Source organism: Camelus dromedarius, chromosome 17 (assembly GCF_036321535.1).
Source record: "Camelus dromedarius isolate mCamDro1 chromosome 17, mCamDro1.pat, whole genome shotgun sequence".
NCBI classification, from domain to species: domain Eukaryota; kingdom Metazoa; phylum Chordata; class Mammalia; order Artiodactyla; family Camelidae; genus Camelus; species Camelus dromedarius.
The window spans coordinates 33,666,536-33,691,735 of record NC_087452.1 but is presented as its reverse complement, the minus strand read 5'-3'; the positions used below and the strand labels follow the sequence as shown (position 1 = coordinate 33,691,735).

General features: G+C 55.1%; 1 protein-coding gene across 2 annotated transcripts in view; it reads left to right on the top strand.

Moving 5' to 3' along the window:
• The window catches only part of BSN (bassoon presynaptic cytomatrix protein), an 83,187-nt gene that overhangs the window by 38,044 nt on the left and 19,943 nt on the right, over positions 1-25,200 (top strand). For both annotated transcript variants that reach the window (XM_031471146.2, XM_064496540.1), the window contains exons 2-4: positions 4,158-4,566; positions 16,113-16,997; positions 24,393-24,839. In XM_031471146.2, coding sequence (XP_031327006.2) covers positions 4,158-4,566; positions 16,113-16,997; positions 24,393-24,839 — 1,741 coding nt within the window. The remainder of the gene's footprint in view (positions 1-4,157; positions 4,567-16,112; positions 16,998-24,392; positions 24,840-25,200) is intronic.

The following is a 25,200-nucleotide window of genomic DNA, read 5'->3' as shown; positions in this document are numbered from 1 at the left end:
GGGAATGTAGTTTGGTGTAGCCACTGTGGAAAACAGTATGGAGATTCCTCAAAAAACTGAAAACAGACTTACCATATGATCCAGGAATCCCACTCCTGGTAGTATATCCAGAGGGAAGTCTAATTCAAAAAGATACCTGCATCTGAATGTTCACAGCAGCACCATTTACAATAGCCAAGACATGGAAACAACTGAAACGCCCATCAACAGATGACTAAAGAAGTTGTGGTGTGTATATATATATATATAATCATTACTAAACCTTAAAAAAATGAATAAAATAATGCCATTTGCAGAAGGAGAGAGAGAGAGTAGGAGATGAGGCCAGAAGGAAAGGGGCCAAATCTCGTGGGGCCTCGTGGACCATTGTAAAACCTCTGGCTTTTCCTGTAGGAGAGAAAGGGGGGCTTAAGCAGAGGAGGGAAGTGGCTTGATTTATGTATGTAAAGGATAATCCTGGCTGCTGTATAGAGAAGACTGAAGAGGGGCGAGTGGGAGCAGCCAGGCTTGTGCAGAAACGAAAAAAGAGGGTGCAGGGGCTTGAACCAGGTGGAGCGAGGAGGCAGTAGGAGCAGCGAGACTCTGAAGCTAACAAGATCACTGATAATTGACATGGGATGAGAAGGAAGGGAGGCAGAGATGACTACAAAGGGGAGATAGGGAGGAGCATATTTGCAGCAAGATCAGGGGTCAGCTTGGGCTCATCAAGCTCGAGATGCCTGTAGGACATCTTAGAGTTGACAGTGAGCCAAGCGAGGAGTTCAGGGGAGGGATCTAGGCCAGAGATGTATGTTTGTAGTTATCAGGAGGAAGTGATATTTATTTATTTTTAAAAATATTTGTTTATTTATTTATTTTGGGTGTTGTTTTTGTTTTGGGGGGAGGTAATTAGATTATTTATTTTAATGGAGGAACTGAGGATTGAACCCAGGAGCTCGTGCATGCTAAGCATTTGCTCTACCATTGAGCTATACCCTCCCCTGGGAGTGGGATTTAAAGCCTTCATTGTTGAGGGGGTCCTTGAGACTCAGGGGTTGTGTGTGTACTCAGAGAAGCTCCTGTACACAAAGGCTGAGTCCCTTCAGTGTTAGAAGCAGGGTTCTGGATAGGGAGATGAGGAAGAACCTGTAAGAGAGTTTGGAAAGGTGTGGCCAGGAGGGAGGAGGTCACCCAGGAGAAGGTGATATTCTGGGAGGCAAGTAGAGGACTTAATTCAGGAAAGAGGGAGGGCTCGGCACTATCAAGTCCCACTGCTGAGCAGGTGAGAGGAGGAGCTGAGAGGTGGCTGTGGGATTTGATCACGTGGAGGCTGTTGTTGACTGTGGCCTGAGCAATTTCTGTAGAGTGATGGGCAAAAGCCAGGCTGTACTGGTTGAGAGGAAGGGAAGAGAGGAGCTAGAGGCTATGAGTGGAGACAATCCTCTCAAGGAGTTTTGCTTTAAAGAGCAGCAGAGAAGCAGGGCAGTAGCTGAAGGGAAAATGGGGCCAAAGTTCTTCTTTCTTTTTCAGGATGTTTGTGTGGCAATTGAAATAATCCAAGTAGAGAGGTAAAAACGGACAGTGAAGGAGAGGGGAGAATTTGTGAAGGTGAGAAGTGGGCCTTGGGAGCAGGAGACAGTCAACATGGGGGGACAAATGACAAGAGGCCTTCGATGTACAGATTCCCATCCAAAGGCTCCCGCTTTCCAATGGCGAGCCAGTTGTCAGTGACAGTGAAAAGAGGGGGGTTCATGTTGGAGGCTTGAAGGTCAAGGAGAAGGTGTGAGGGATCATCTAGGGGACGGGGGAGTGAAGGGTTCACGGACCTGTGTTGCAAGTGCCAGGTAACAATGACAGCCGCCATGTGGTATGTGGACATGCATCAGGCCTGTGTGCAAGGAGCATTGCCCTTGCAGTGCAGACCTTGCTGAGGGCAGAGGGCATTGTTTGTTTATTCACTGTCACCACAGCTGAGTTGAAAGTTAATTTGAATTTGGATCCCTAATTGTCACATGAGAAAGACTACATTGTGATGCAACACTGAATTCAACTCATCATGTACACAAGTCTGCCTGTTACACATCACCCAAAACACAGTAGAAATTGCTACACTTCTCAGAAGAAACCACGGACCTTGCACAGCCTGGGAAGGGGACTGCAGTCCCTTCACATGATGCCAAAGGCTCTCTGTAGTTTCTGATTAACTTTCAAGAGCTACTTTGAATAATTTAAGTAAAACAATGAAACTATGAATTTAACCAAGTAGGATAATTTCTTTATAATACTTAGAAATCAGTCTATGAGAGGTCCTAGAGCCTGGATTCCAAGTGTGGGCCAGAGATGGCTGCTGCCACCATCACCCTGGGCCTCACGGCTGGTGGTAAAGGTGGCCCAGAGGGACTAGACTCAGACTGGTTATCCTACTGAAGAAGAAAGTGGCTGGTCTATGAGACTGGATGGATGGGTATATGCTGTTGGTTGATGAAAGAGACTTTTGACAGACATTTAACAGTGTTTCTTTTTTCTGGAAGAGTCTTTATTAGACTGAGGGCGTGTCTCTTCACCAGCAGTTCCTCGGAAGGGAGGAAGAACTGCCAAGTGTTTTGAGTGGGCCTCCCCTGGTGGGCTCCTCATCTCCTCTCTGAAATGGCTTGTCCTGAGACATCTTACCAGTTGTACCAGTTGGCTCCTGAATCTTTTTGGTAATCAGGTGGCCTTCATAGAAGGGAGGCAGACATAGAATCCCTTCCTGTTAGACCCTACAAGGGCCGGGAGCACTGGGGCTGAAGAGGCCAGGCCAGGCCGCTTCACAGGTGGCTGTGGCCCGGGCTCCACAGTGGCTCTCAGCCAGGCTGCCCTGTCACTTGGTGCCCATATCCGCCCAAATGAATACAGACTGAAATGAGTATAGAATTTCAGGGAAACAGTATGAAGCATTGCCTTTGGTTTTTCGTGCTCAGCCTCTTTCAAATTGGAAAAGGAAACCTGGCAGAAATGAACTTCGGTTGGGTGAAACAAAAAGGAATGTAAAGGCATCAAGTTTAGCCTGGTGATTTGCCTGCTGCCTCATTGGACTCTCACAGCTCTGCCGGCTCGGCAGCAGCAGGGCCAGGTCAGGAAGGAGGTGGGGGTCAGGCACACTGGACCTCCCTCAGTGGTTCCTCAGGGCCTGGATCCTAGAACTATGGCCCCACCCAGCCTTGCACTAGCAGAAGAGTAACACTTCACCCATCGTGATGGATTGGATTGGCAGCAGGCCTGCTGGAAGACTGGCAGAAGGAAGGCTCCTTTGTCCCTGTCAGAGATGGCATAACTAGGCATTGGGGTGCCTCCCCCACTCACTTCCAACTGTCTGGGGTCAGCCTCTGAAGGGGACAAGCCAGAATGGAAGAGACCTGCTGGCACAGTAGCTCTAAACTTGAGCTGCATGTTGAAATCACCTGGGGAGGAAAAAAAAAATACTAATGCCAGCGTTCTGCCCCCACAGATTTTGATGTAATTTGTCTGGGGTGCAGTCGGAGAGTCAGAAATTTAAAAATCAGCCTAGATGTTACTAATGTGTAGGTTGAGAGTCTTGGTACTCAAAGTGTGGTGTGCAGACCACAGTAGAAGCATCACCTTAAGAGATTTTTAAAAAATGTTTACTAAGCAACTGTTTTATTTTATTTTAATTTTTTGGTGGGGGTGGGGAGGAGGTAGTTAGGCTTATTTATTTATTTATTTATTCTTATTTTATTTAATTTGTTTAAACTTTTTTTTTATTGAGTTATATTTATTTATTTTTAATGGAGGCACTGGGGATTGAACCCAGGACCTCGTGCATGCTAAGCATGCGCTCTACCACTGAGCTATACCCTCCTCCCAACCTTAGAGATTTTTAAAAACACTGACTGCACCCCAGGCCTACTCAATCAGAATCTATACTTCATTGGGATGTAAGAGGGGACACTCGTGGTCCTACCACATAGCCTTGTGCTGAGGGTTCAAGTGGGAAATGCTTGTCAGGGCTCAACGCGGGACGCAGTCTGTACTCGGCCAGTGGTGGTTGTGATGATGCCACCAGACAGAAAGAGGAGGTGGTGATGGGGCTTGGCAGGGTTACCTCAGTTGGTAGAGACCTCTGCAGGTGACTTTTCTAAAATGTGTTTCTAATGTTGTTATTTTCAATGTCATTTCAGCACTTCCAGGAGACTGGACCCCAAGGAGCCCCTGGGTAGCCAGAGAGCAGCTTCCCCAACCCCGAAGCAGCCTTCTGCTACTGCTCCTGGCCGCGAGAGCCCACGGGAGACAAGGGCACAGGGCCCAGCAGGCCAGGAGGCTGATGGCCCCCGCAGGACGCTGCAGGTAGACAGCAGGACGCAGAGATCAGGGCGGTCCCCCTCTGTGTCACCGGACAGAGGCAGCACCCCCACATCACCCTACTCCGTCCCCCAGATCGCCCCCCTTCCCAGCAGCACGCTGTGTCCCATATGTAAGACCTCGGACCTCACGTCGACCCCCAGCCAGCCAAACTTCAACACCTGCACCCAGTGTCACAACAAGGTCTGCAACCAGTGTGGGTTCAACCCCAACCCTCACCTCACCCAGGTAATCACCTCTGCGCCGGCTCCCCTCACCCCACCCACCTGTCTTCGCACGCCTCCCCTGATTCCCTTCCCCTTTTCACCAGTTCTCTTTTGCTGGCCATTTCCCTTGGCCATCAGCAGATGTGTCTTCCTAGGGCTTGTATTCTGGCTCCAAGATGTAGTAGCAGAGAACAAGTCCCGGCCCCCGATCTCCTGAGGGATTCCTGTACCTCCTGAAAACTGGATCAGAGGCTCTGAAGAAAAGATGCTTTCTTACCTGGTCCAAGTTTGACCTGGAGAAATCGCCTTAGAGAGGGCCAAAGACAGTCTTAGGGATAACTTCTCCCCGTGGATGCTCATTTGGAGAGGGCCATGAGCAGCGGCAGGGCCCAAAGGGAGGCAAATCTGTGTGGCCCTAGGCCAGCGTCTCTCCCTGACAGTGAGTTCTGGAGGTGGATGCCGGTGAGGGGAGCAAGGTGTTAAGGGGGTTAGGAACCTGCCTTCCACCTGGGCTTCTGTTCTAGTTCGCAGGGGCCTGAGGGGGTGGAACAGCTACCAATCCTGAGAAACGGCCTTGGGGTAAAGTAGAGACCCAGGCTGGGGGCCAAGCACACAGTGATGACAGTGTCCTACACTCACAAAGAGGCCACGACAAGGCCATTTCTGTGAGACTGGCCTCCTTTCTGCCCCAGAGGACCCTGGGGCCCTAGCCCCACCCCAGCTGTGTCAAGATGCTTTGAGTTGCTGTGGGATGCTCGGCCAAGCCCCTGAGGCTCTCTTTGGTGCTCTGGAGCCTGGGTGCTTCAGTATATTAGTTGAGCTGGGGCCATGCCTTTGAAATGAGTGGGTTTGCTGACTTCCCCCATCTCCTCCTGGGTAACCCAGAGAAGCCTCTGGTTGTCCCCTCAGGGCTCTGCCCATGGGCAGGATGGGGAGTGACTGACTGCCTGGCTGCCTCTGGGATTATCAGCAGCAGGAGCCGTTTGGACCACATGAGTGGGGGGATGAGTGAGAATGAGTGAGAATAACTGTTCACAGGTCGGGGGTCTATTTGTGACAAGAGGTGCTGTGGGTGTGGGACGTGTGGTTTGCGAGAGGTAAGTGTGAGATTCCGAGGAAGGAGCTGCTGGTGTGGGGAGATGACTCAGTGTATTTGGAGTCGCTCCTGGAGTGCGGGGGCTTCCTGAGGAGGCGTGCACACTCGTGATTATTACATCTGTGATTAGAAACAGGCCCATCCCTGCACTGATCAGTTAGGTAAGTGTTGCTCTTTGATATTTAGAACCTTGTGATTAAGGCCAGGGAAGCTCACCTGTGTGTTTCTGCCAGCAAGATGCCAGAAGCACCCGGCCTCACAGGAGCAGGGAGGCTTGGCAGGCAGGGATGAGAGGCTGCCGTGGGGATCACCCCCTTGGGCTGGCCTTGTCCCCCGGGTTCCAGCCTCCCTGAGACACTTACTAGAACAGCAGGACCTGAACGACTCTGGATGGGGTGGGCAGAGATCAAGGGTGAGCCACACGTGGTGGCACCAGTTTCCTGGTGGGCATCCCGGTCCTTCCCACACAACAGGCTCCCCCAACCTTCAGTGCAGTGGGAGGGGAGCCAGCCTTTGGCTGTGCCTGGAAAAACAGCAGAGTGGGAGGACCTTGGCGACACCCATTCCATCTGCCTCATTGTGCTGGGAGGAAGCCGAGGCTCAGGGTCAGGAGGAAAATGGCCTCTACCTTACTGCAGATTCACAGCGTTTGCTGAAGAGTGGGCCTCCTGGCCAGGTACTTCAAGACACATGCAGGAGCTTCAAGACAGGACTGCCGCTGGCGGCCTTTCCCAGACTTGCTTTCACAGAACATTAGGGGCTGCTGTTCCATGGGACCCAGTTTGAGAAATGCTGACCTGGTCCATGCTTCACGTTCTCACCTGGTGGAATGCCTTTTTCTGCAAGGGTTTCCAAGCAGAACCATTTCTTCTCTAGGGCTGGCTTTCAGTGGCTGTCAAGGAAAGAGACCCATCGGCCCATTTTCCTGAGGGGCCAGCAGAGCCCAGTATTTGAGTCAGAGCAGTTGCCCTATGTTGCTTTGCTAAGAGCCGGCGCACCTCCCTGGTCAGGCTTGCGCATAATGAGGAAGCAAGTTTGCAGGTTCTGCTCACACACCTGCTGATAGGTGCACCCCGGTGGGACCACATCTGGTCTGGCCCCTCTGTCATGATGTTAAGTCAGCCGGGAAGGCTGTTTGTGGGATTGCCCTGGTGTCCTGGGCTGGGGTCCTGCCCGGCCTGTGGTTCTGGGCAGCACAAGGGTAGGTTCTGAAGTCAGGCGTGTGTAAGTGTAGGTGGCAGGGGCTCAGGCAGAGTGATCTTTTCCAAGAAATTCAACTCCAGCACTCACTTCCTTCTTTGATTTCTCACTTCCTAGGAGGGGCCCAGCTGGAGTGGGAAAGAGCCAGGGGACTGCGGTTCCCAGCCCAGCTACACTGCAGACACTGGGCACTGGGGAGCTTCATGGGGGCCCTGTCTGTGGGGGCAAGGTTGTGCCTGAAACTGCTGGTGTGGTAACGCGGGGTAGCCTGGGTCCTGCATCCTGCCTCAAGGGTCACAGAAGCCTCACTAGGGCAGGGAAGGGCAGGGCAGCAGGATGCATTTCTCCGCAGCTTCTCACTGGCCCAGAGAGAGGTAGAGCATTCCTGGAGAGGGACAAGGCCACACAAGTGACATGGCCACACAAGTGACATGGAGGGGTTCACGGCCACTCAGACCACTAATGAAGCTGTTCTTGGATCTTTGGAAATGTGACCATGGAAAATAGGCCTTTTTTCATGTGTGTCAGTGGCTAGTTTGTAACTAGAGTAGCAGCACAGGTTGGGAGCGTGATAGAACTGTTGTGCTGAATGGCTGCATGAGGACAAAGGAGAAGAAAGAAGGGAAAAGACTGGTGCTGCTGGGCCGATGGGCACCAGAACTCAGTGTTTTGGTTTTTCTGTCTCATGGCATCTCTCAGGGTCTTATTACTTTAGCTGGGTCCTCAGAAACAGCATGCCGGGGCTGGAGATGAGAATCACATGCAGGTCAGCCCCAGTTGGCCAGAACAGTGTCTGCTCTTCTGGCCAGTGGACCCAGGGGCTGACCGATGGGTGCCGCGCTCACACAGACACGGCGCTGCTTGTCCTGCTGTGCCCAGGTTGGCCAGCTCTCAAGGCAGAGGCAGGGTTGACTGGATGCCTGTGCTTCCTGGTCAGATCAGCAGAATCCTCTCAGAGTACCACCTCCAGTGAGGCCACTGCCCGCATCTGGGAGGCCCACCCTCTCCCCCTCATCCCCAGCCTTCTGAGTCCAGGCAGCCCATCTGCCATCCACCTCCCTTGCTCTAGTCAGAATCGCTTATAAGCCCCTCTAAGGAAACTACAGAGCAGTGAGTGTAGTCTTTCTTCGCCTGTTCCAAGGTCTAGGCTCTGCTGAGACCAAACCAAAACCAAGCTACTGTGCCCACCCCCATCCCCACCCCCTGGCAAGCCTTGGGCTCAGGCACTTACCCAGGGTGGGTGGTGTGGAGAAGGGAGGGGGAGATGCAGTGGCCACAAGCCTCTTCCTCTCCTGCCTGCATCCTACTCTTTTCCGGCAAGGGCCGGGCCAACAGATGGCCCGGGGGTGGTGCTGTGAATGCAGCCCGGATCCCTCTGCTGCAGCCACCAGCCTTGCCCCCTTCCCTCTGCTCCCTCCTGGCCATACTGCCGCCTGGGCCAGTGAGGAAAGAGGAGCAGGTGTTAGAAGGACTTGGACGGTAGCGGGCTGAGGAGAGGCAAAGATGTCCTCCTCCTTCCTGGGCCCAGCCTTCCCCTTTCTATCTCCAGGTGGCAGGCCCTTTAGGAGGCCTTTTTCCCACTGCACATCTAGTCTTGGGGTGGTTTGCCTGGCAGTAGCCACTTTGACCCAAACAATTTCTGAGTCAATAGGGAAATGCTCCCCAAACTTCAGTCAGCCCTGGGCAGCTAGCCTTGTTGCCAGTCCCTGTTTCCAGGAGATGGGCCTCTCAGCCTCCTCTCTTGGGCCCCTGTGGGGTGGAGGCCAGAGGCACTGGGGCAGGTGGAAAAGTAAGCTATTCACAGCTGCGGCCATCAGGCATGGAATTCTTAACGTTTAGCTATGAAACGGGGCTGTAAATTTACCTAAGATTGAATGTAAAATTAAATCAGAACATAAAATGTGAAATTTTATTCCTAAAACACTGGCTTTTATAGATGAGGGTCAAAGAAACAGAAAGAAGAAAGAATGGAGTAAAAAAAAACGGCAGAAAGAGAGAAGTAAAGTGGAAGCAGGGAGAGAAGGGACAGGAGGGGAGAGGCGGGGAAGGGAAGTGATGGAGGGGCAAGTGACCCCGAGGCAGGAAGAGGCAGAGGTGGAAAGCTCAGTAAAGTAGCCAGTTGCTGGCTGGTAACCTGTTGATTCTGCTGTTTCTACGAATCTGTTAGCTCAGCCTTTGGCCTAAGCAGCCTGGCTTGTTTCTACCCAGTCAGAGGGTGGGCTTCTCCCTTCTTCTCATCCTTTGTTCCTCCCCAGTTGCTTTCTGAGTGCTTCTGATAAGCCAGGAACCGTCCTCGACACTGGAGAGGCAGGCAGAGCTGAAGCAGGTGGGTTGTTCAGCCGTGGGGAGCCTGTAGGCCAGGGGGAGAGGCAACCCTTCCATCAACAACCACACCAGCAAACACACAGCCATACCTGGGGGGCAGGGCTGTGGAGGACCAGGAGGAAGTTGAGGTGGGGGATTGGCGCTTGATGTTACTCTGCCACAAGACTCTTGGGAACTTCTCCCAGGAGGAGAAGTTAGGCTGCAGATGTTAGACTGAAGCTGGGCTGGAGACAGGTGGAGGCGGGGAGACCTGAGGGGAAGGGTGAAGTCCACGTGAGGGCCTGGGAGCAGGTGGGGTCCAAAGTGGTTGGGGTGCCATAAGTCAGGACCAGATGGCAGGCAGATGTGATTTCCTGCTGGGCTCTCCAGGTGTGATTTCCAGGGTTTTGGAAGGTAGTAATGGGAAGGTCAGGTGGGTGTTGAAAAACACCTCTTTGAAAATAGATAATGGTGAGTGTTACACATTATGAATGTAATTAATGCCACTGAATTGATACTTAAAAATGATTCAAGTGGCACATTTTATGTTTTATTTTACTCCCTTCATATATGTACACACACACACACACACACACACACAGACACAGACACACACAGACACAGACACACACACACACACACACACACACACACACACACACACACGACCGTGCAGATGCCTGGTGTATTTTGGAGGCTAAACAGACAGGTTTTGGGAATGTAGTGGACATGGGGGTTAGGAGATGGAGAATTCTTCTCTCTGGGCCATGTCAAGTTGGAGGTGCCCCTGAACAGCAACAGGGTGACAAAGCTAAGACCAGGCGGGGGCCGGAGACCTTGGAGAGTCACAGCCATGTATTGACATTAGTATACTTCCAACTAAATACTTCAGCAAGCATATCATTAGTTAGAGATCAGTATTTGTTTAAGGTTTTTTAACATAAAATTTACACAGAATGAAATATACAAAACTTAAAAGTCCCATTCAGTGAGCTTTGATAAAAGTGTGCACCTGTGTCAACCAAAACCCACCTGTCAAGAGAGACAACATCGCTGTCACCACAGAAAGTCCCTTCAGGCCCCATCCCTGTCCATCCTCACCCCTTGCCAGACACAACTGCTGCTCTAATTTTTATCCACCATCAATGAGTTTTGCCTGTTCCAGGCAAATGGCAGAATGCACTCTTTCGTGTAAGGCTTCTCTCACTCAGCACAGTGGTTTCTGAGCTGCATCCACATGGCCAACTCTTGAGAAGCTTGGCTGAGAAGGGGAGGAAGGAGCATGGGCAGTAATGAGGCAAGGTGTGCAGGCAGGAGAGGGTTTCTGAAACGCAAAGGACAGTGGTGTTGTCTGAGTCCTGAGAGGGAAGAGATGCCTAGGGATGTGGAAGATGGGGCGTAATTGAAGGAGTGGAGCCCCTGGAAGAGGCAGGTCTGGATCCTGAGTGTGGAGGAGGCATTCTGTTGTGTGGCACACTGGAAGCAGGGCCATCATTTGAGCCAGAAGGCAGGGGAAGGTGACAGGCCAGGACGGGGAGGAGAAACTGAACCATCTGGTATGGAGGAAAGCTTCCTGGAGAGATGGAGTGAGTTAACCGGGCAGCTGTACGGGCCCAGGAGAAGCTAGGACATAAGTTAATTTATAGTGAAGCCCATTTGCCTAGTGCCCATTCAGCTGTTAGGGTGCAGGCAGGGAGAAAAGGTGTGCAGCTGGATCTGGTTCTGAAGCAGACACAGGTCAAGAGAGCGCAGGGCATTTAGCAGAGTGTGACCAGAACGACAGACCACAGATTCAGCCGGGTGAGAAGGGATATGAAAGCAGAGGGCCCACGGCCAAGCAAAGCAGAGGCTCGGCAGGGGAGTCTCCACAAGGCCCAAGGGCTGCTGTAGTCGGGAGGCCTGAGAAATGACCTCAAGGCTGGAAGAGGACAGGTGCAGGGGCGATTTTGGAGGAGAGACCGTTTTGGACAATGGTCAGTTTGAGGGTGAGGCTGTGGGATAGAGGTGTCAGGTGGGTCAGCCACATGGCTGCCATCTGTGGTGACTGTGGGAGTCAGTTCAGTGGAGGCCTGAGAGGCAAGGGACAAGGACTTTTGAGAACCGGAGGCCGTGATGAAGGGGCCGGGAAGGCAACAGCAGCCAGGAGAGGAGCAGGGTGGGGAAGCCAAAGGCCGAGCCCCGAGGGTCCCGGGGATTTTGAAGACAGGGTGAACCACATTCTGGGGTCAGGGGAGCACAGCTTCTCCTGGCGAGGGGACCAAGAGGAGTGTGGACTTGGGGTGTGGGGAGTTGACTTGGTCCTGGACAGGAGATTTTATAGGGCACAGTGGACAGGCCAGGGAGGGAGGGAAGGCCCTCTGGAGCAGGGTCAGGAGAGTTGAGGGATGTCAGAAGGTGGAGAAGGATCAGCAAGGGGATGGATTCTCTCCCCTTCACGAAGCTCTAGGCTAATGAGGCCTTCCAGCCCTAAGCAGCAATTAGGTTCAGCCTCTGCTACCGAAATCTTGGCCTCAGATGCTGGGCAGATTCCCAGGGCCTCCCTCAGGGTCCCAACATGCTGAGATTGGCACAGTCCTCCCCTGTGGGCCAGGCCTGGCTGACCCAGCTCTGGATCAATGTGTCCTGCCCTAAGGGACCCTGTGGTGCCTACCCCTAAGCCTGAGGTCAGCCAGCTGATGGGCAAAGCAGGTCAGTAGCAGACTTCGGGCAGCTGGATGCCTGGTGGAGCACATGATGTGTCCAATGCCATGGGCAGTGCGAGGGTGCAGGCCAGCCCTTGTCCTCGGCTCACAGTGGGTTATGTGCCTCCTGTCGAGGTGTGGCCAGTGATTCATAGCCCGGAAGAGCATGGAGCACATCGGCCAGTGGGGGACCCTCCCAGGAACCTCTGGATTTGGCACCAGCAGGGAAGGCTGATTTATAAGCTGGTTCTGTGATGTTTCAACTTGTACAAAAATGGAAAAAAGCATGAATGCAGCATCAGGCATGATGTCAGTGCAGTGATCCGACACACTGAGTCCCCGCTCTCCCAGGGAGGGCTGGGCCTTAGAGGCACAAGCCGCTCCTCTCTGCAGGAAGACAGGCTAAGTGACGTCTTCTTCCTTGCCGGTGGGGAGGTGGAAGGGGACGGTGGAAAGAGAATCTGTTACGGCTGGGGGCCCTCAGCGCTTCTTGGCAGCAGTGGAGGTGACAGCATTGCAGGCTCCACCCGGGAGGAGAAGCAGATTCCCCAGGCAGCATTCTTTGGGGCCAAATATGACATGCAAGGCTAGATCCCACCATTTGGGGCTGAGGCACAGGGTGGCAGTGCCACCTGTGTCCCTGTGGGAAAAATGTAGAAGCTCCCCTTAAGAACTGCCACCACCCCCTTCCTACCCCAGAGCCCAGTAGAGAGGGAACCACGGGGAGTAACCACGCAGACAGATCATGGCTGACTGCTCATTCAACACATGGTTCACAGAGCCCCCAGCTGGTCCCCAGGCCTCTGGATTCTCTGGTGCCACCTTAGCTGCCCTTCTATGCATTGAACAGTAAGGGAGCAGCTGAGAAGGGCTCTTCTTGAGGAGACAGTCCCTTCAGAGCCACAGAGCCCACAAGGCCTGCTTTACTGAATCCCTAGCAGGCTCCTGGCAGAGCAGGCAGTGGCTCCCACTTTCCTGTAGCTTCTGCTTCCCCCACCTCCAAACCAGCTCTTGGCCTGAGCCTGCCATTCCCTACTACCGCTCAGGCCCCCACTGGGCTGGGATGCCTAGGCCTCTGTGCCTCTGAGATGGCAGGATGGGCCTCCTTACTGGCAGGAAGGGTCAGCTTGACAAAAGCTAGTGTCTGGCAGAGCCATCCATCTCCATCTCTGAGTAAGCCCCGGGAAGCCCCCTTAGCTCCCCATCTGGGTCTTGGGGCATGAGGTCTATGACCCACCCTTCTCCTGGCCAAGAGACAAGAGGACTTGAGGCGAGGTTCCCAGTTGCACTGGTAGAAGGCCATGTCCTCTGATTCTGGTGCCTAGCTGGCTAGGAGGGTGCCCAGGAGCCAAAGACACTGTTCAGCCGAGGAAGCCTCTCACTGCTGCTGGTCCCAGGGTTTAGGGGAGCTGCCACAGGCCCGGTCATGTATACCCAGCCTAGGTGGGCAGGTGGCTGGTGGTGCATAGCCGTCTCTCTCCCTACCCAGTGGGACAGCCTTCATCCCCCTAACACGGGGTGAGGACCTTGGAGAGGCTGAGGGTGAGCTCCTCCCAGCAGGCCCCTGGGGGTCTGTGGGGGAGGCAGAAACAGAAGTCTTACTATGTTCAGAGAGATCCCCCAGCCAGTGTCCTCCTTGGGAGGCCTCGTGTGCTGGGCCTCTCTGCTGGGCCCGAGCCTGGGAGGGGCTGAGGGAGGGCACGGTCAAGGCTTCTCACCGTCTGGAAGAGGCTGGATAGAAATAGCTGCGCCCATCTGGGAGATGAGTCACTGAGGGGTGTTTTAGCCGTTTCTTGGAGAGGTTCTATTTTAGGTGAAACGCCTGTGACAGCCTGGGTGACGGGGGCTGTGTAAGGCAAGGTTCTGGTGGTGAGTGCAGGAGTTTTAGCACATGCCCTGGTTCAACCCTGTCCAGAACCCAAAGGAGGGTCACCCTGAAGTCCCAGGATAAAGAGCCTTACCTCCTAGGTTCCTCTTCTCGGAAATTCCCACCTCAGGGCAGGCCACAGCTGGTGGGTGCATGACAGACACAGGACCTTGGGTGTAGGCTGGGCACCCACCGCAGGAACTGAGTTTGTGGCTGCTGCCCTGGGTCAGGGCCTAGCCTCCCCTCGGGAGGGTGATCCTCTCTCAGGGTCCCTCTGAGAGTGAGCAGTCAGCTTGCCCCTGGAAGCTCACTTTTGGTGGGAGTGAACCCCCCTCACCCCTGCCAAGAATGACTCTTCTAAAGGAGTCTTTGGACTGAGTCCCAGGGACACAAATCGTTTCCTCTGTGCTTTCTCTGTCCAAAAGTAGATGAAGCCGCCTTGGGTCTTCAAAAGCATCTAGCTGTGGCGATGGCTTCACACTGTGGTGCTTGGGCATCACTGTTGTTAGGGTTTCTAGAGCTGGGCTTGGTCTTTGAGTTTTGCAGGGGCAGCTTCTAGATCCATGACCTGACCTACATGAGACTAAGTGGCCTCCAAAAGAGGCAGACATGCAAAAGGCACCAGGCTCCAGGCTGCACCTCAGGAGCAGGACAGGGCTGGCAGGGCCAGTCTTGCCAGCAGCACTGCTTCCTGGCTGGGTAATCACACGAGCTGGTTATGAGCCGATCTAAATCATATTAGATCTTGGTTTTCTCTACTGTGAAGACAAAATGAAAGAATGCTTGTGAACATGCTCTGTGTAGTGCTGGATGCCGGGGTGGATGCACCAAAGTGCAGTCTCCTCCCCACTCCTCGGATGCTGCTCTTGTGCTTCTGGGAAAGACAGCCAAGCCCAGGCTTCCAAACTGGCAAGTCAGCCCCGGCGGCAGCAGCACAGCCCTACGGCCTCCAGGCATGGAGCAGGCCTGAGGGACCCCGAGGGTGGACAGAACAGGCCTTCTGCCCCAGGGACCAGACTGGACCTTTCCCTGGCAACGGGGCCGCCACGGGGCTTTCAAAGACTCTGGCTGCAACCATAGATGAGCAGACTTAGCGTCTGTCCTTGGATCTGGTTGAGAAGAAGGAGCCAGCCTCCTCCTTGTTGTCCGAATCTCCAATCTCATGGCCAAGGCCTTGGGAGAGCCGTGCCCCTAGTAACGGGTTGTCGGGACTAATCCCACAGGGAGCCTGTCTGGAGTGAGCCCTGCTTCGTGCACACATCACCTCAACAGGAGCTCAGGGACCAGTAGGGAGACGGGAGACACCCAAAGAAATGAAGTAGCAGAAACTTGGGGAAAGAATAATTACTGTGAAGAAAATAAACAGGTGATTAGATAAGTACTTCGGAGGTGTTTTAGATCATGTGGCGAGGGAGGGCCCTGATGGGGAACTGGTACTTGGTTGAGACCTGCACAGCTAGCTGGGCCTGGGGGCAGAGGGAATAGTGAGTGCAAGGGCCCCGGTTATAGAGGAGAGCTCACAGGACCACTTGGCAGAACAGGAGGCCCAGTGCATCTTGGGTGAAGCAGCTAAGGGGAGAGGGGGATAGGCTGGGGTAGATCGGGGGCCTCATGGGCCGTGGGAAAGAATTCCCGTGGTAAGTATGATGGAATCCACTAGAGGGGTTCGAGGAATGTGTGACTGCCTCTGCTCTGCTCCACACACCTGGAAGTGACGTGCTCTGATTTATATGTGGATTTTTTGGAGGAAAATAATATTGGCTCATGTAACTGGAGGTCTGAGGGTAGACTAAAGGCATAGGTGAACCCAGGGAATTAAGTGAAGTCATGAGATCTGCCTGCTCCTCCTTGTCTTGGCTCCACTTCCAACTGTCTGCTGACTTCATCCTTAGTACCTGTCTGCCTACTGGGCAAGAAAGCTACTGACCACTAGAAGGCTACATCCTTCTGATGAGTGATCCTATCGCCTAACAGTCATCCACCAAGTAACATGGAAGGGCTCTGGTTGGCCCTGTTGGCAAGGTCACCTGCCCATCCCTGCACCGCCCCCGCCCCAGCTGAAAGCAGTGATTGGATGGATGGTAGCAAGGATTGATGAGGCAGGATGTGGATGGAGTCAGATGGTACACACTGAGCAGAGGCAGAGCCACTGGGTATGGGGAGGACCCTGGCAGGCAGTGGCTTGGTAGTTGGGGATGGGGAATGTGTGACTGCCTCTGCTCTGCTCCACACACCTGGCAGCTCCTAGAGGGTAGGGTGGTACCATCTGCCCCTTCAGCCCCACCTCCTGGCAGCCCAGAAACACCTGAGCCGGGCTGGGAGCTCGTGCCTGTGCGAGGAGTTGGGCCTGGCTGCAGTGACGTGGGCCACGGGCGCCCCCAGTCCTGACCATCCTGATAACCATGATGCTTCCTCCTCAGGTGAAGGAGTGGCTCTGTCTGAACTGCCAGATGCAGAGGGCTCTAGGGATGGACATGACCACTGCGCCTCGCTCCAAGAGCCAGCAGCAGCTGCACTCCCCAGCCCTGTCTCCAGCCCAGTCCCCAGCCAAACAGCCCCTGGGGAAGCCAGAGCAAGAGAGATCACGGGGCCCAGCGGGACCACAGCCTGGCCCCCGCCAGGCTGAGACAGCCAGGGCCACCTCAGTGCCGGGGCCTGCCCAAGCAGCTGCCCCTCCAGAGGTGGGGAGGGTGTCTCCACAGCCCCCTCTCCCCATCAAGCCTTCCACAGCTGAGCCCAGGCCACCTGCAGGAGAGGCCCTGGCCAAAAGTGCCACCACAGTGCCCTCTGGGCCTGGTGCTGCTGAGCAGACCCAGGAGGGCCTCACTGGGAAGCTCTTTGGCCTTGGTGCATCGCTGCTGACCCAGGCAAGTACCCTCATGTCTGTGCAGCCTGAGGCCGACCCCCAGGGCCAGCCTGCCCCCAGCAAGGGGCCACCCAAGATCGTCTTCAGCGATGCCAGCAAGGAGGCTGGCCCGAGACCCCCAGGCTCAGGGCCTGGGCCTGGGCCAGCACCTGGAGCCAAAACTGAGCCTGGAGCTGGAACAGGTCCTGGATCAGGGCCTGGAGCCCTGGTGAGAACTGGGGGAACAACCAGTCCAAAGCACGGCAGAGCAGAACACCAGGCAGTGTCCAAGGCTCCTGCCAAGCCAAAGACCATGCCGAAGGAAAGGGCCACCTGCCCACTGTGCCAAGCCGAGCTCAACGTGGGCAGCAAGGGCCCTGCCAACTATAACACCTGCACCACCTGCAAACTCCAGGTGTGCAACCTGTGTGGCTTCAACCCGACGCCCCACCTGGTGGAGGTAAGAGAGCTGGACCAAGCATGTTCCCTTGGGCCTTGGTGAGGGGCCGAGGCCTGGGGTAATGGGGGCATGGGAGCCAGAAACGGCTGCGGAAGGCTGGGTCTGTAACAGTCACAGGGCTGCCCCTACGCAGCTGCAGAGGGGCTATGCTCCCTTATCTGTCCCTGCCCTGGGCCAGTCCTTCCACTCAGAGAATAAACTGGCACAGCGGATGGAATAATCATGCCCGCTGCCTCTGACTGACTGACCAGTGCCCTAAGACTGGTCCCAGAGGTAGCCAGGCTCTGGAGGCTCTGAACTGGCCTCCCCATTCCCAGCTTTCTTGGGGATGGCCCTGATGGAAGATGCCAACCAGCCCTGCTCATGTAGGACAACCCTGAGGTCCCACCCTGCCTTCAGTCTGACCCTCACAGAGATTAAAGGGCTGTTAGACAGAGGCCTGTGCCCCCCCCCCCCCCCACAGGCTCTAGCCCAGCCAGGCAGTATCCTCCCATCATCCCTTCCTCTGAGGTCATGGGTTTTGATGTCTACTTGTCCAAATCACAGCTTTTGGTCCACATGTTTTCCCCTGGCTGGGCCTAGTCTCCCCGGGACTATTTGTGGGGTTGCGCAGAGATGCTCTTCTTACCCACAGGGAAGTTTGAGAAAGTGCTCAAGACAGGTTGAGGCCTGTCTTTGTGGTCTCTCTTCCAAGAGAGTTCTGGTCACTGTGCAAAGCTGAGTGGAAGGGAGTAGGAGGCCTAGTGTTCTCTCAAAGCCTGGGGCCCAGCCTGGGAGGCTCCGAAGGTGTGGAGGTACCCTGGCAGAGCTGGACGAGCCTGGGCCTGGAGGCTGCTTCTGCTTACCCACTCCCTTACCCGCTCCGCCCTGCCCAGGGCCATCCGTGTGAACCCTTGGCTGCCTTGGGCATAGCTGGATGTGTCCCCTTTCATGGCATGCCCTTGGGGTCTATGACTGACTCCTCTTGGCAGGTGGATGTGCCCCCAGCTGTGTCGTATCAGGAGATGGTCAAGCCAGCCCCCTCCTCCTGCACACACGGAGTCACCTGAGTCCTTGGGGCTCCTGGGCTGACCCATGTGTGATGGATGGCAGAGCGTGGGAGTGTGGAGTGCAGACCACCGCTGGCCCAGAAAGCAACAGAAAAGCGCGTGGTGTTGTTGTGGTCTCTGCAGCACCTTGTTCTGACTTGCCTTGGGCCAGCCTCAATGGGAGCAGCCCGTTGCAAAAAGGAAGATGACTTTGGCTGCCACAGGCCATCTTTTCCAACATGCAGGGAGAGGCAGGCTAAGGGGACAAGCAACCTCATGTGATGCCCATGTGGCCCTCCAGGCCCACACTGCTACCTCCCAAGCCCTTGGTCCAGTGGTTTACTGGAGGACAACTGGCCAGAGAGCCAGCTGAACAGAGAGGCAAGGGGACACCAACAGGGTTACCACGGCACCAGCGGCACTCCCGTCAGAGCCAGGCATGCATTTACTGCTGGGTGGGGCGGCCCGATGCTGAGGGACTGAGCCCAGTTGGACTGCTGAGCTGGCCCAGCCTGGAGGACCCTTGTCCCTGAGAGACCTCTTGGCCTATATTTCCTCATTAAGCAGAATGTGCAGAAAGGAAGGGAAAACTCTCTCTGTCTGGGAATATAAATGTTCCTGACAGTTCCCTTCAGCAGCCTCTGGGCCAGGCCAGGGGAAGTGCTGATTCTGCCCAAACAGAAGTGTCTCAGTCACATGCTGACTCTGGGGGAGCAGGCTGGATTCTGATCCAAGCCTCTCACTGCTACTTGGCTGTCGCCTCCCTGGATCCCAGAGCTTCTGCCCCTTGATAGCCAGCATTGCCCCCTGCCCCAACCCCTCCATGTCCTCCTGTCTCCATATCCTGCCCCACTGCCACCTCCTGGGCCAGGACCACCCTTGCCTCCACAGGATCTGATGGGTTCCATGGGCCTGATGGCCATGCTGCTGGGCACACTGCTCCTCCTAGCTCCTCCCCACCCGCGGCCCCTGTTTCCCTGCTGCTTGCTCCTAACAGCAGCCAGAAGGTGGCCCAGCTTCTCTGACTCCTTTCTTCTCATGGCTCTGCTTGTTAATGCTGCCATCCTCGGAGGGCCTGTGGCTGCTTCTGGGGAAGGGGTGGATGGGCAGCCATGATGCCCCCTCCTGTGGTTCCCACCATGGAGACCATGCCACCATCAACGCTGAGATGCAAGCTGGCAGCCTGGGGTCATCCTCAATTCCCTCTCTCTCACCTCAGCATCCACTCCATGGACCACGCCCTGCCGGCACTGCCTCCCCACTGGCCTCTCCTCTCCATCCCTGTAGCCATGGCCCTACTCTAAGCCCTTGTCCTCCCTCATCCAATGACCGAAACCTTCTCGTGGCTTTGCCTGCTTTGGGTCTTGCAAGGGGCTGATGGGGAGGGGCTGGTGCTTGGTCTGTCTCCTTCCCTCACCCTCCCCACCAGCACTGTTGCTTTCCTTCCCTGAGACTCTTAACCAGGCCACGGGCCGCCTCCGATCTCATCTCAGTAAATGGCCACTTGGCTTTGGAGCAGTTTTGCTCTTCCCTTTGTGTTCTTGATAAAAGGCTCCTGATTCTCAGTAGGTGCCCCAGACACATCCTGCCTTGGAAGTGAGGTGGCAGTTCGAGCAGGTTCTTCTGCAGGACTGAGGGGTAGGTCTGCCCTGGCTGTCTCTCCCACACCTTCCTTGACCAAGGCTGGCCTGTCAGATTGGGCATGACTGTGCTGTCTCTGTGCACCATGTGAGGCAGAGGGACCTGTGTCTGCATGCAGGCTGGGGGCCCTAGGGCAGGATGGACCAGGGAGCCCCCACTGTTTGCTCCCCACAGGCCTGTTGGACCTGCTGTGGCTCCACTTGAGGCCAGAGCCTCCTGTCTGAGCTGCCAGGGTGGGAATTACCCTCAATATCTCTGAGCTATAAAAATCTTTTTACCTTTTTTGTGGCCAGGGAGGCCAGAGCATACAGTGGAGGAAGCAGGAAAACTAGATCCCTTTTCCTTTTGAAATTTCCTCTGAAAAAATAACCAAAGTGCTGTTTAGTGAGTCATTTCATAATTAAGAGTTGTTGATTCCAAATTTCTTACCTATTTATCTTTTTGAAGGATAATAGTACCCTTTGGCTTAATTTTTAATTGGCTTTTGGTTCAAAATAGAGTTTGTGAAGAAATTAGTGGAATTAGAATTGTTACAGTAACATTGCCAGTTTCTTATCTTATTATAATTGCCAAAATGCCAGCCATGGCCTTGAGAAGACAGGCCTCCTTGGGCAAAGGGCCTGGCACCTGTGATATGTGGGTCGGGCTGGGCTTATTTGGGGCGAGGGCAGTTGCCAAGGCATCAGGAGAGAGGCCAGCTGCGGCTCCGCTCTAGACCTGCCTCAGTCCGCCTCTGGGGGTAGTGATCTCAGGGGGCCTGGTTTCCTCCCGTGTGGAATGCGGGCCCTAGTACTCCTGCTTAGCTTTCTGTGAGAACCAGGTGAGATGCTGTACCTCAGATCCTTGTGCAAAGTCCAACACATAGTCAGCCCTCGAGTCAGGCGATTGGCACCAGAGTGCCCTAAAAGAGAGTCTCTGTACAGGGAAGAAAGAGTCCCCACCAGCCCCGACTATCTGGGTATGAATTGACCTTGTGGCCAGTGCAAGATCCTGGTCTCATGAGGGCCGGCCCACAGGGTATGAACACATTTGGTACTGGAGTACGAGGAGAGCACAGCCCAAACATAAAAGTATATGTTGGGTATATCAGAGAGGATTCCTCTCATTGGAGGCAGAGACCCAGAAGGGAGGAGCCTAAGCCTGACCCGGGACAGGAAGTGTAGGGTCACAGAGTCAGAAGAGGAACAGCAGTACCAGTGATGGCCATCCCTGTGGTCCAGGGTGCCAGGCTTAGGCTTTTTACATCTGAGCATCCTTTTCACCCTCAGCAGTGTGGCTAGGGAGATGTTGGGCTAGGCAGCCAGCCTGGTGTCACTGTAACCAGACTGACACCTCAGCCACCTCCACATGCAGAATACCTATGTTCTGCAGGGTCACTGGGGCAGCGAATGGCAGACAGTGCAGGGAGGATGCCCAGCTTCCAGTGGAGCCTCTCTGGGTTCTCTTGGCTCACAAGGTACGGCAGCCAGTGGGGTCCCAGAAGGTGGCAGGTCTCACCTGCCTGTGGGGCGCCCCACCAACTCTCTCAGACAACTCCATTCCCCTGTCTCATCCTGAACCCACCTACCTCCATCTGATGGTCTGCGCACCTGCACCTCTTACCGTGATTAGGCAGTGATTGCCCTTGGGGGATTCCTACCTTCCTGCCCTCAGAAAGGAACTGGACAGAGAAAAGCAAGGCAGAAGTGGTCATCAGAGCCTCCCATTGTCCATCCCCAGGCCCCAGCTCATTCCCCGCCCACTTGCCAAAGGGAATAGGAAGAGGGGCACACTAGCAGCAGCTCCCCAGGGGCTGGGGCTGGGTGAGGGAGACTATGAGAGAGAATGTGCAAGTGAATGAATGAATGAGGGAGTCAACACTAAAAGGGGAGAAGGAATAATGAACATGGAATGAATGAGCAGGGGTGGGGTGGGAGTATGAAGTGGGGGGCAGAACAGTGTGAAAAAAGGAGTCAAGGTCTCAGGCTGCAGCTGCATTCCAGCATCCAGGCTCAGAGAGTCTGCAGGCCTGCCACCCATGCCATCCCCATCCTCCAGAAGACTTGGGACTCAGCCTGGTCTCCCCGCTCTACCTCTAATGGCCTCAGTGCCCTGGACCCTTCTCCCCCGACCCCCAGAGGGCTGGGGAAGGGCCTCCAGCAGCCAGGTCAGGTGTTTATTTTTAGCTCTTACCTCACATGCCTCCTCCTGCCCTCCCTCCCTCCCTCGCTCCCTGCTATATCAGAGCCGGGAGCAAGAGGGCCGACAATTTGGCAGCCCTTTCTGCAGCCTGGCTGCCTCTGTGAGTAAGCGTGGGAAGGAGCAAAGCCCTGGGGAGCATGTGACATGCTCTGCTGAGGGCTGGGCCTCTGGGCTCAGGTAGGAAGGCCACTGCAGGGGTTGGGTCTTAGCTCTTGGTATCAGCTCTGCCGCCTCCATCCAGTCCACCCTTCCAAGGTGCTCTTGCTTTGTTTGGACTGTGGCTTTTGGGGTGGGGTCTGCAGGCTAGAGGTGGAGGTCAGAGGTTTGCCAAGCCACCAAGGTGAGCCAAAGCAGATGACCTCACCTTGAGAGGCCTAACCTGGGATGGCTGTGTACATGGACCCAAGATGGAGTCAGGGCACTGTTGCCTTGGGCCAGCCCCCTGTCTAGACCTGGATCCTAACCCCATCATGCTGATCCTGGGACTGGGGAAGTGACTGTTTGCTCATTTCCAGAACTCTCTCTGAGCCTCTGTCTACACCCATCCCACCTCTCTAGGATCCTTTCTCCATCTCACAGTCCTCTCTGTCATGGAGGGATTTCCATTGTGACCCCAGGTGATGCCGGGGGACATGTGGAGGGGATTCCTGATTCAGCCCATCCAGCACTCTCCCCCAGCTCCTTTAGGACAGACCCTGTCAGGCACCAAGTGAGTCCAAGGCCCAGCAAGTGGCCAGCACCCATTGCCTCATAGGAGTTTGTAGGGGGATACATAGAGCATGAGATAAGGTCCAAAGGCATCAGCACGTGTGCTAGGGCCAGGCCCTGCAAGGGATAAGGTGAGTATGTGCGGGACCTCTGAAGGCTCCTCCTCCATAGCTGAGCCCCTCTGCCCTGTGTATGGATTTGTATGTGCTGGTCTGGGCACAGTTGGAGCTCTAGTCTCAGGGAAGCAGTCTCAAGGCCCTGTGTAACAAGCCTGTGGAGCAGACCTATCTCTCAATAAACACGAAGGCCCTGCCACCCACCCCACTTAGCCTCTGCTGGGGCCCAGGGCAGAGAAGGTATGTAGCTCTGTGGGTAGGAAACCAGGGCAAAATCATTGATACCATGGTGTCCTGAGGATGCCAGGCTGAGGATAGGCATCCTGGAGGTACCATGCTTCCAATGCTTTTCCAGGTAGGCTAGGGTCTGACTAGGGCCCAGGGGCAGCGTGTGAGGTAAGGGTGCTAAGAATGTGGCCCACTTTGGGCTGGCGAGGGCCAAGAGGCACCTCTTTGCCCTGTCCTTGGCTCTTTGACCGTATGGTTCTGTGTCCTCTGGTTCTAATGTCCCATCCGAGTGGCCAAGCTGCTGGTGGGAACCTGAGTGTCTGGGCACCCAGATGTGCATCAGCAGGAAGGCGGGACCGCCGAGGCTCTGCACGCTGGGGCGAGAGCAGGCACAGGTGTGCACTGTCACTTTCACTCCCTACCCAACCCCTTGTGGGCCAGGGCACGGCCTCAAGTCTTGCCAGAGAGGAGCACTGTCTCTGGAGGAGGCTCCTGGGAGACAAGCTCCTGCCAGCCTCTGACGTGCTACAGAAATCACTTGCTCAGAGCCTGGGATGCTCAGACCGCACCCCTGTGCAGACATCTGGAGGTGGGGGACTTAGACTTGGTTGGACACATTAAGACCTGTGTCCATCTTAGTCATGGTTGTGTCTCCAGCCCCCAGCACTGAGCCTGACACAGACAGGGTGATCCTGAAAGTGTTGATGGTCAAGAATTTGTCCCCAGCCAAGCTCTGGAGGAACCAGGGCCCCTGGCCTAAGGGCTGGCAGATACAATCCCCATCAGAAGAACAGCCCCAAGCCCTGGGAGCAGGAGGAGGCTTCCACTTGGGAGTCTTTGCTGGCCTTAGACAAGGTGACTTGGGCTGGGGGGGTGTGAGCAGAGGGGATGGCTCAGCCCCATCCCCCAACCTCCAATCAGGGCTTCTCCCAGACAGCCTCCCCTGGCCCCAGGAGCCTGCAGCCTCCAGGCACAGCCCTTACTTCGGGGGGAGGGATGGTGTCTGAGGTCTGAGAGCTAGGAGGCTGGGATGGGGCAGTGCATCCAGGAGGTGCTCCCTGTCTGGTGCCATTCCTGGTCTGCAGGGGCTCTCACCTGGGGGGCCCTGCACCTCTCCCAGGAGCTGTTCCCTCCCTGGGGGTACTGAGTCCCCAGCTCCCCCTCTTCCCAGATCCTTGTGATACTTCTGTAGCCTCCCCTCCCCTATGGGTTCTCCTCCTTTTCTGGTCAAGGGAAAAGCTCTCTGTGGGGTAAGGAAGGGACCCTTCTTTTGGGTTTGTCATTTTAACTCTGTATATATGCATCTAAAGGATGGGGAAGTCTGTCATTTGGGGGCAACAGATCTATCAGTCTTTTTCTCCTTGTGCCTTTAGTGTCATGCTTGGGAAGACTTTCTCCTCCTTCAGGTTATAGAAATAGTTATGGACAGAATCTGACTACTTCAGTGTCTTTGTGATTTTCATCAAACTCCCTCCTCTCTCGTTGCCTTACAGAAAACTGAGTGGCTCTGTCTGAACTGCCAAACTAAGCGGCTGCTGGAGGGCAACCTGGGAGAGCCAACCCCTCTGCCGCTGCCCACCTCACCGCAGCCCCCTGTAGGAGCCCCTCACCGTGCATCTGGAACAGCCCCTCCAAAGCAGAAAGGGGCACAGGGGCTGGGCCAGCCATCAGGTCCCTCGCCTGCCAAGGCCAGTCCCCTGCCCACCAAGGCCAGTCCCCAGGCCAAGCCCCTCAGGGCTTCTGAACCCAGCAAGACCCCGAGCAGTGCCCAGGAAAAGAAGACAGGAGTCCCAGCTAAAGCTGAGCCTGTGCTGAAGCCACCTCCAGCGACTACCCTGCCCCCTGGGACTCCTAAAGCAAAGATGGGGGCGCGGAGGGCTGAACCTGCCACCCCTATCGTCAAGGCTGTTCCAGAAGCCCCCAAGGGTGGGGAGACAGAGGTCAGTCCCATTCACTTCCCAGGGATCCTAGCTTTCAGGCAGGGCAGTCTAGGGAAGGGCTTAGCTCCCTGGGGGACTGGGATGTAGGCCTGAGGCAGGCTCCTTGGGGCCACAAAGGACAGCTTGGACGCCTAGATGAGGCCCTGGTGGGCCTGGAGCTTGTGAGTTCTAGGCTGATCCTGTGTCTGACACCTTGTTGGATGCTTTGCTGGGTTTTGCTACTATTAGATGGAGTTAAGTTTCTCTGAAAACCTAGGGCAGCTTGGGGTTTGACATGGAAACTGCGAATTATCCAAGGCCAGAACAATGGAGTGGGTGGTGCGCCCTAATCCCTGGGGAGGTGGAGGCATCCTTTCCCAGG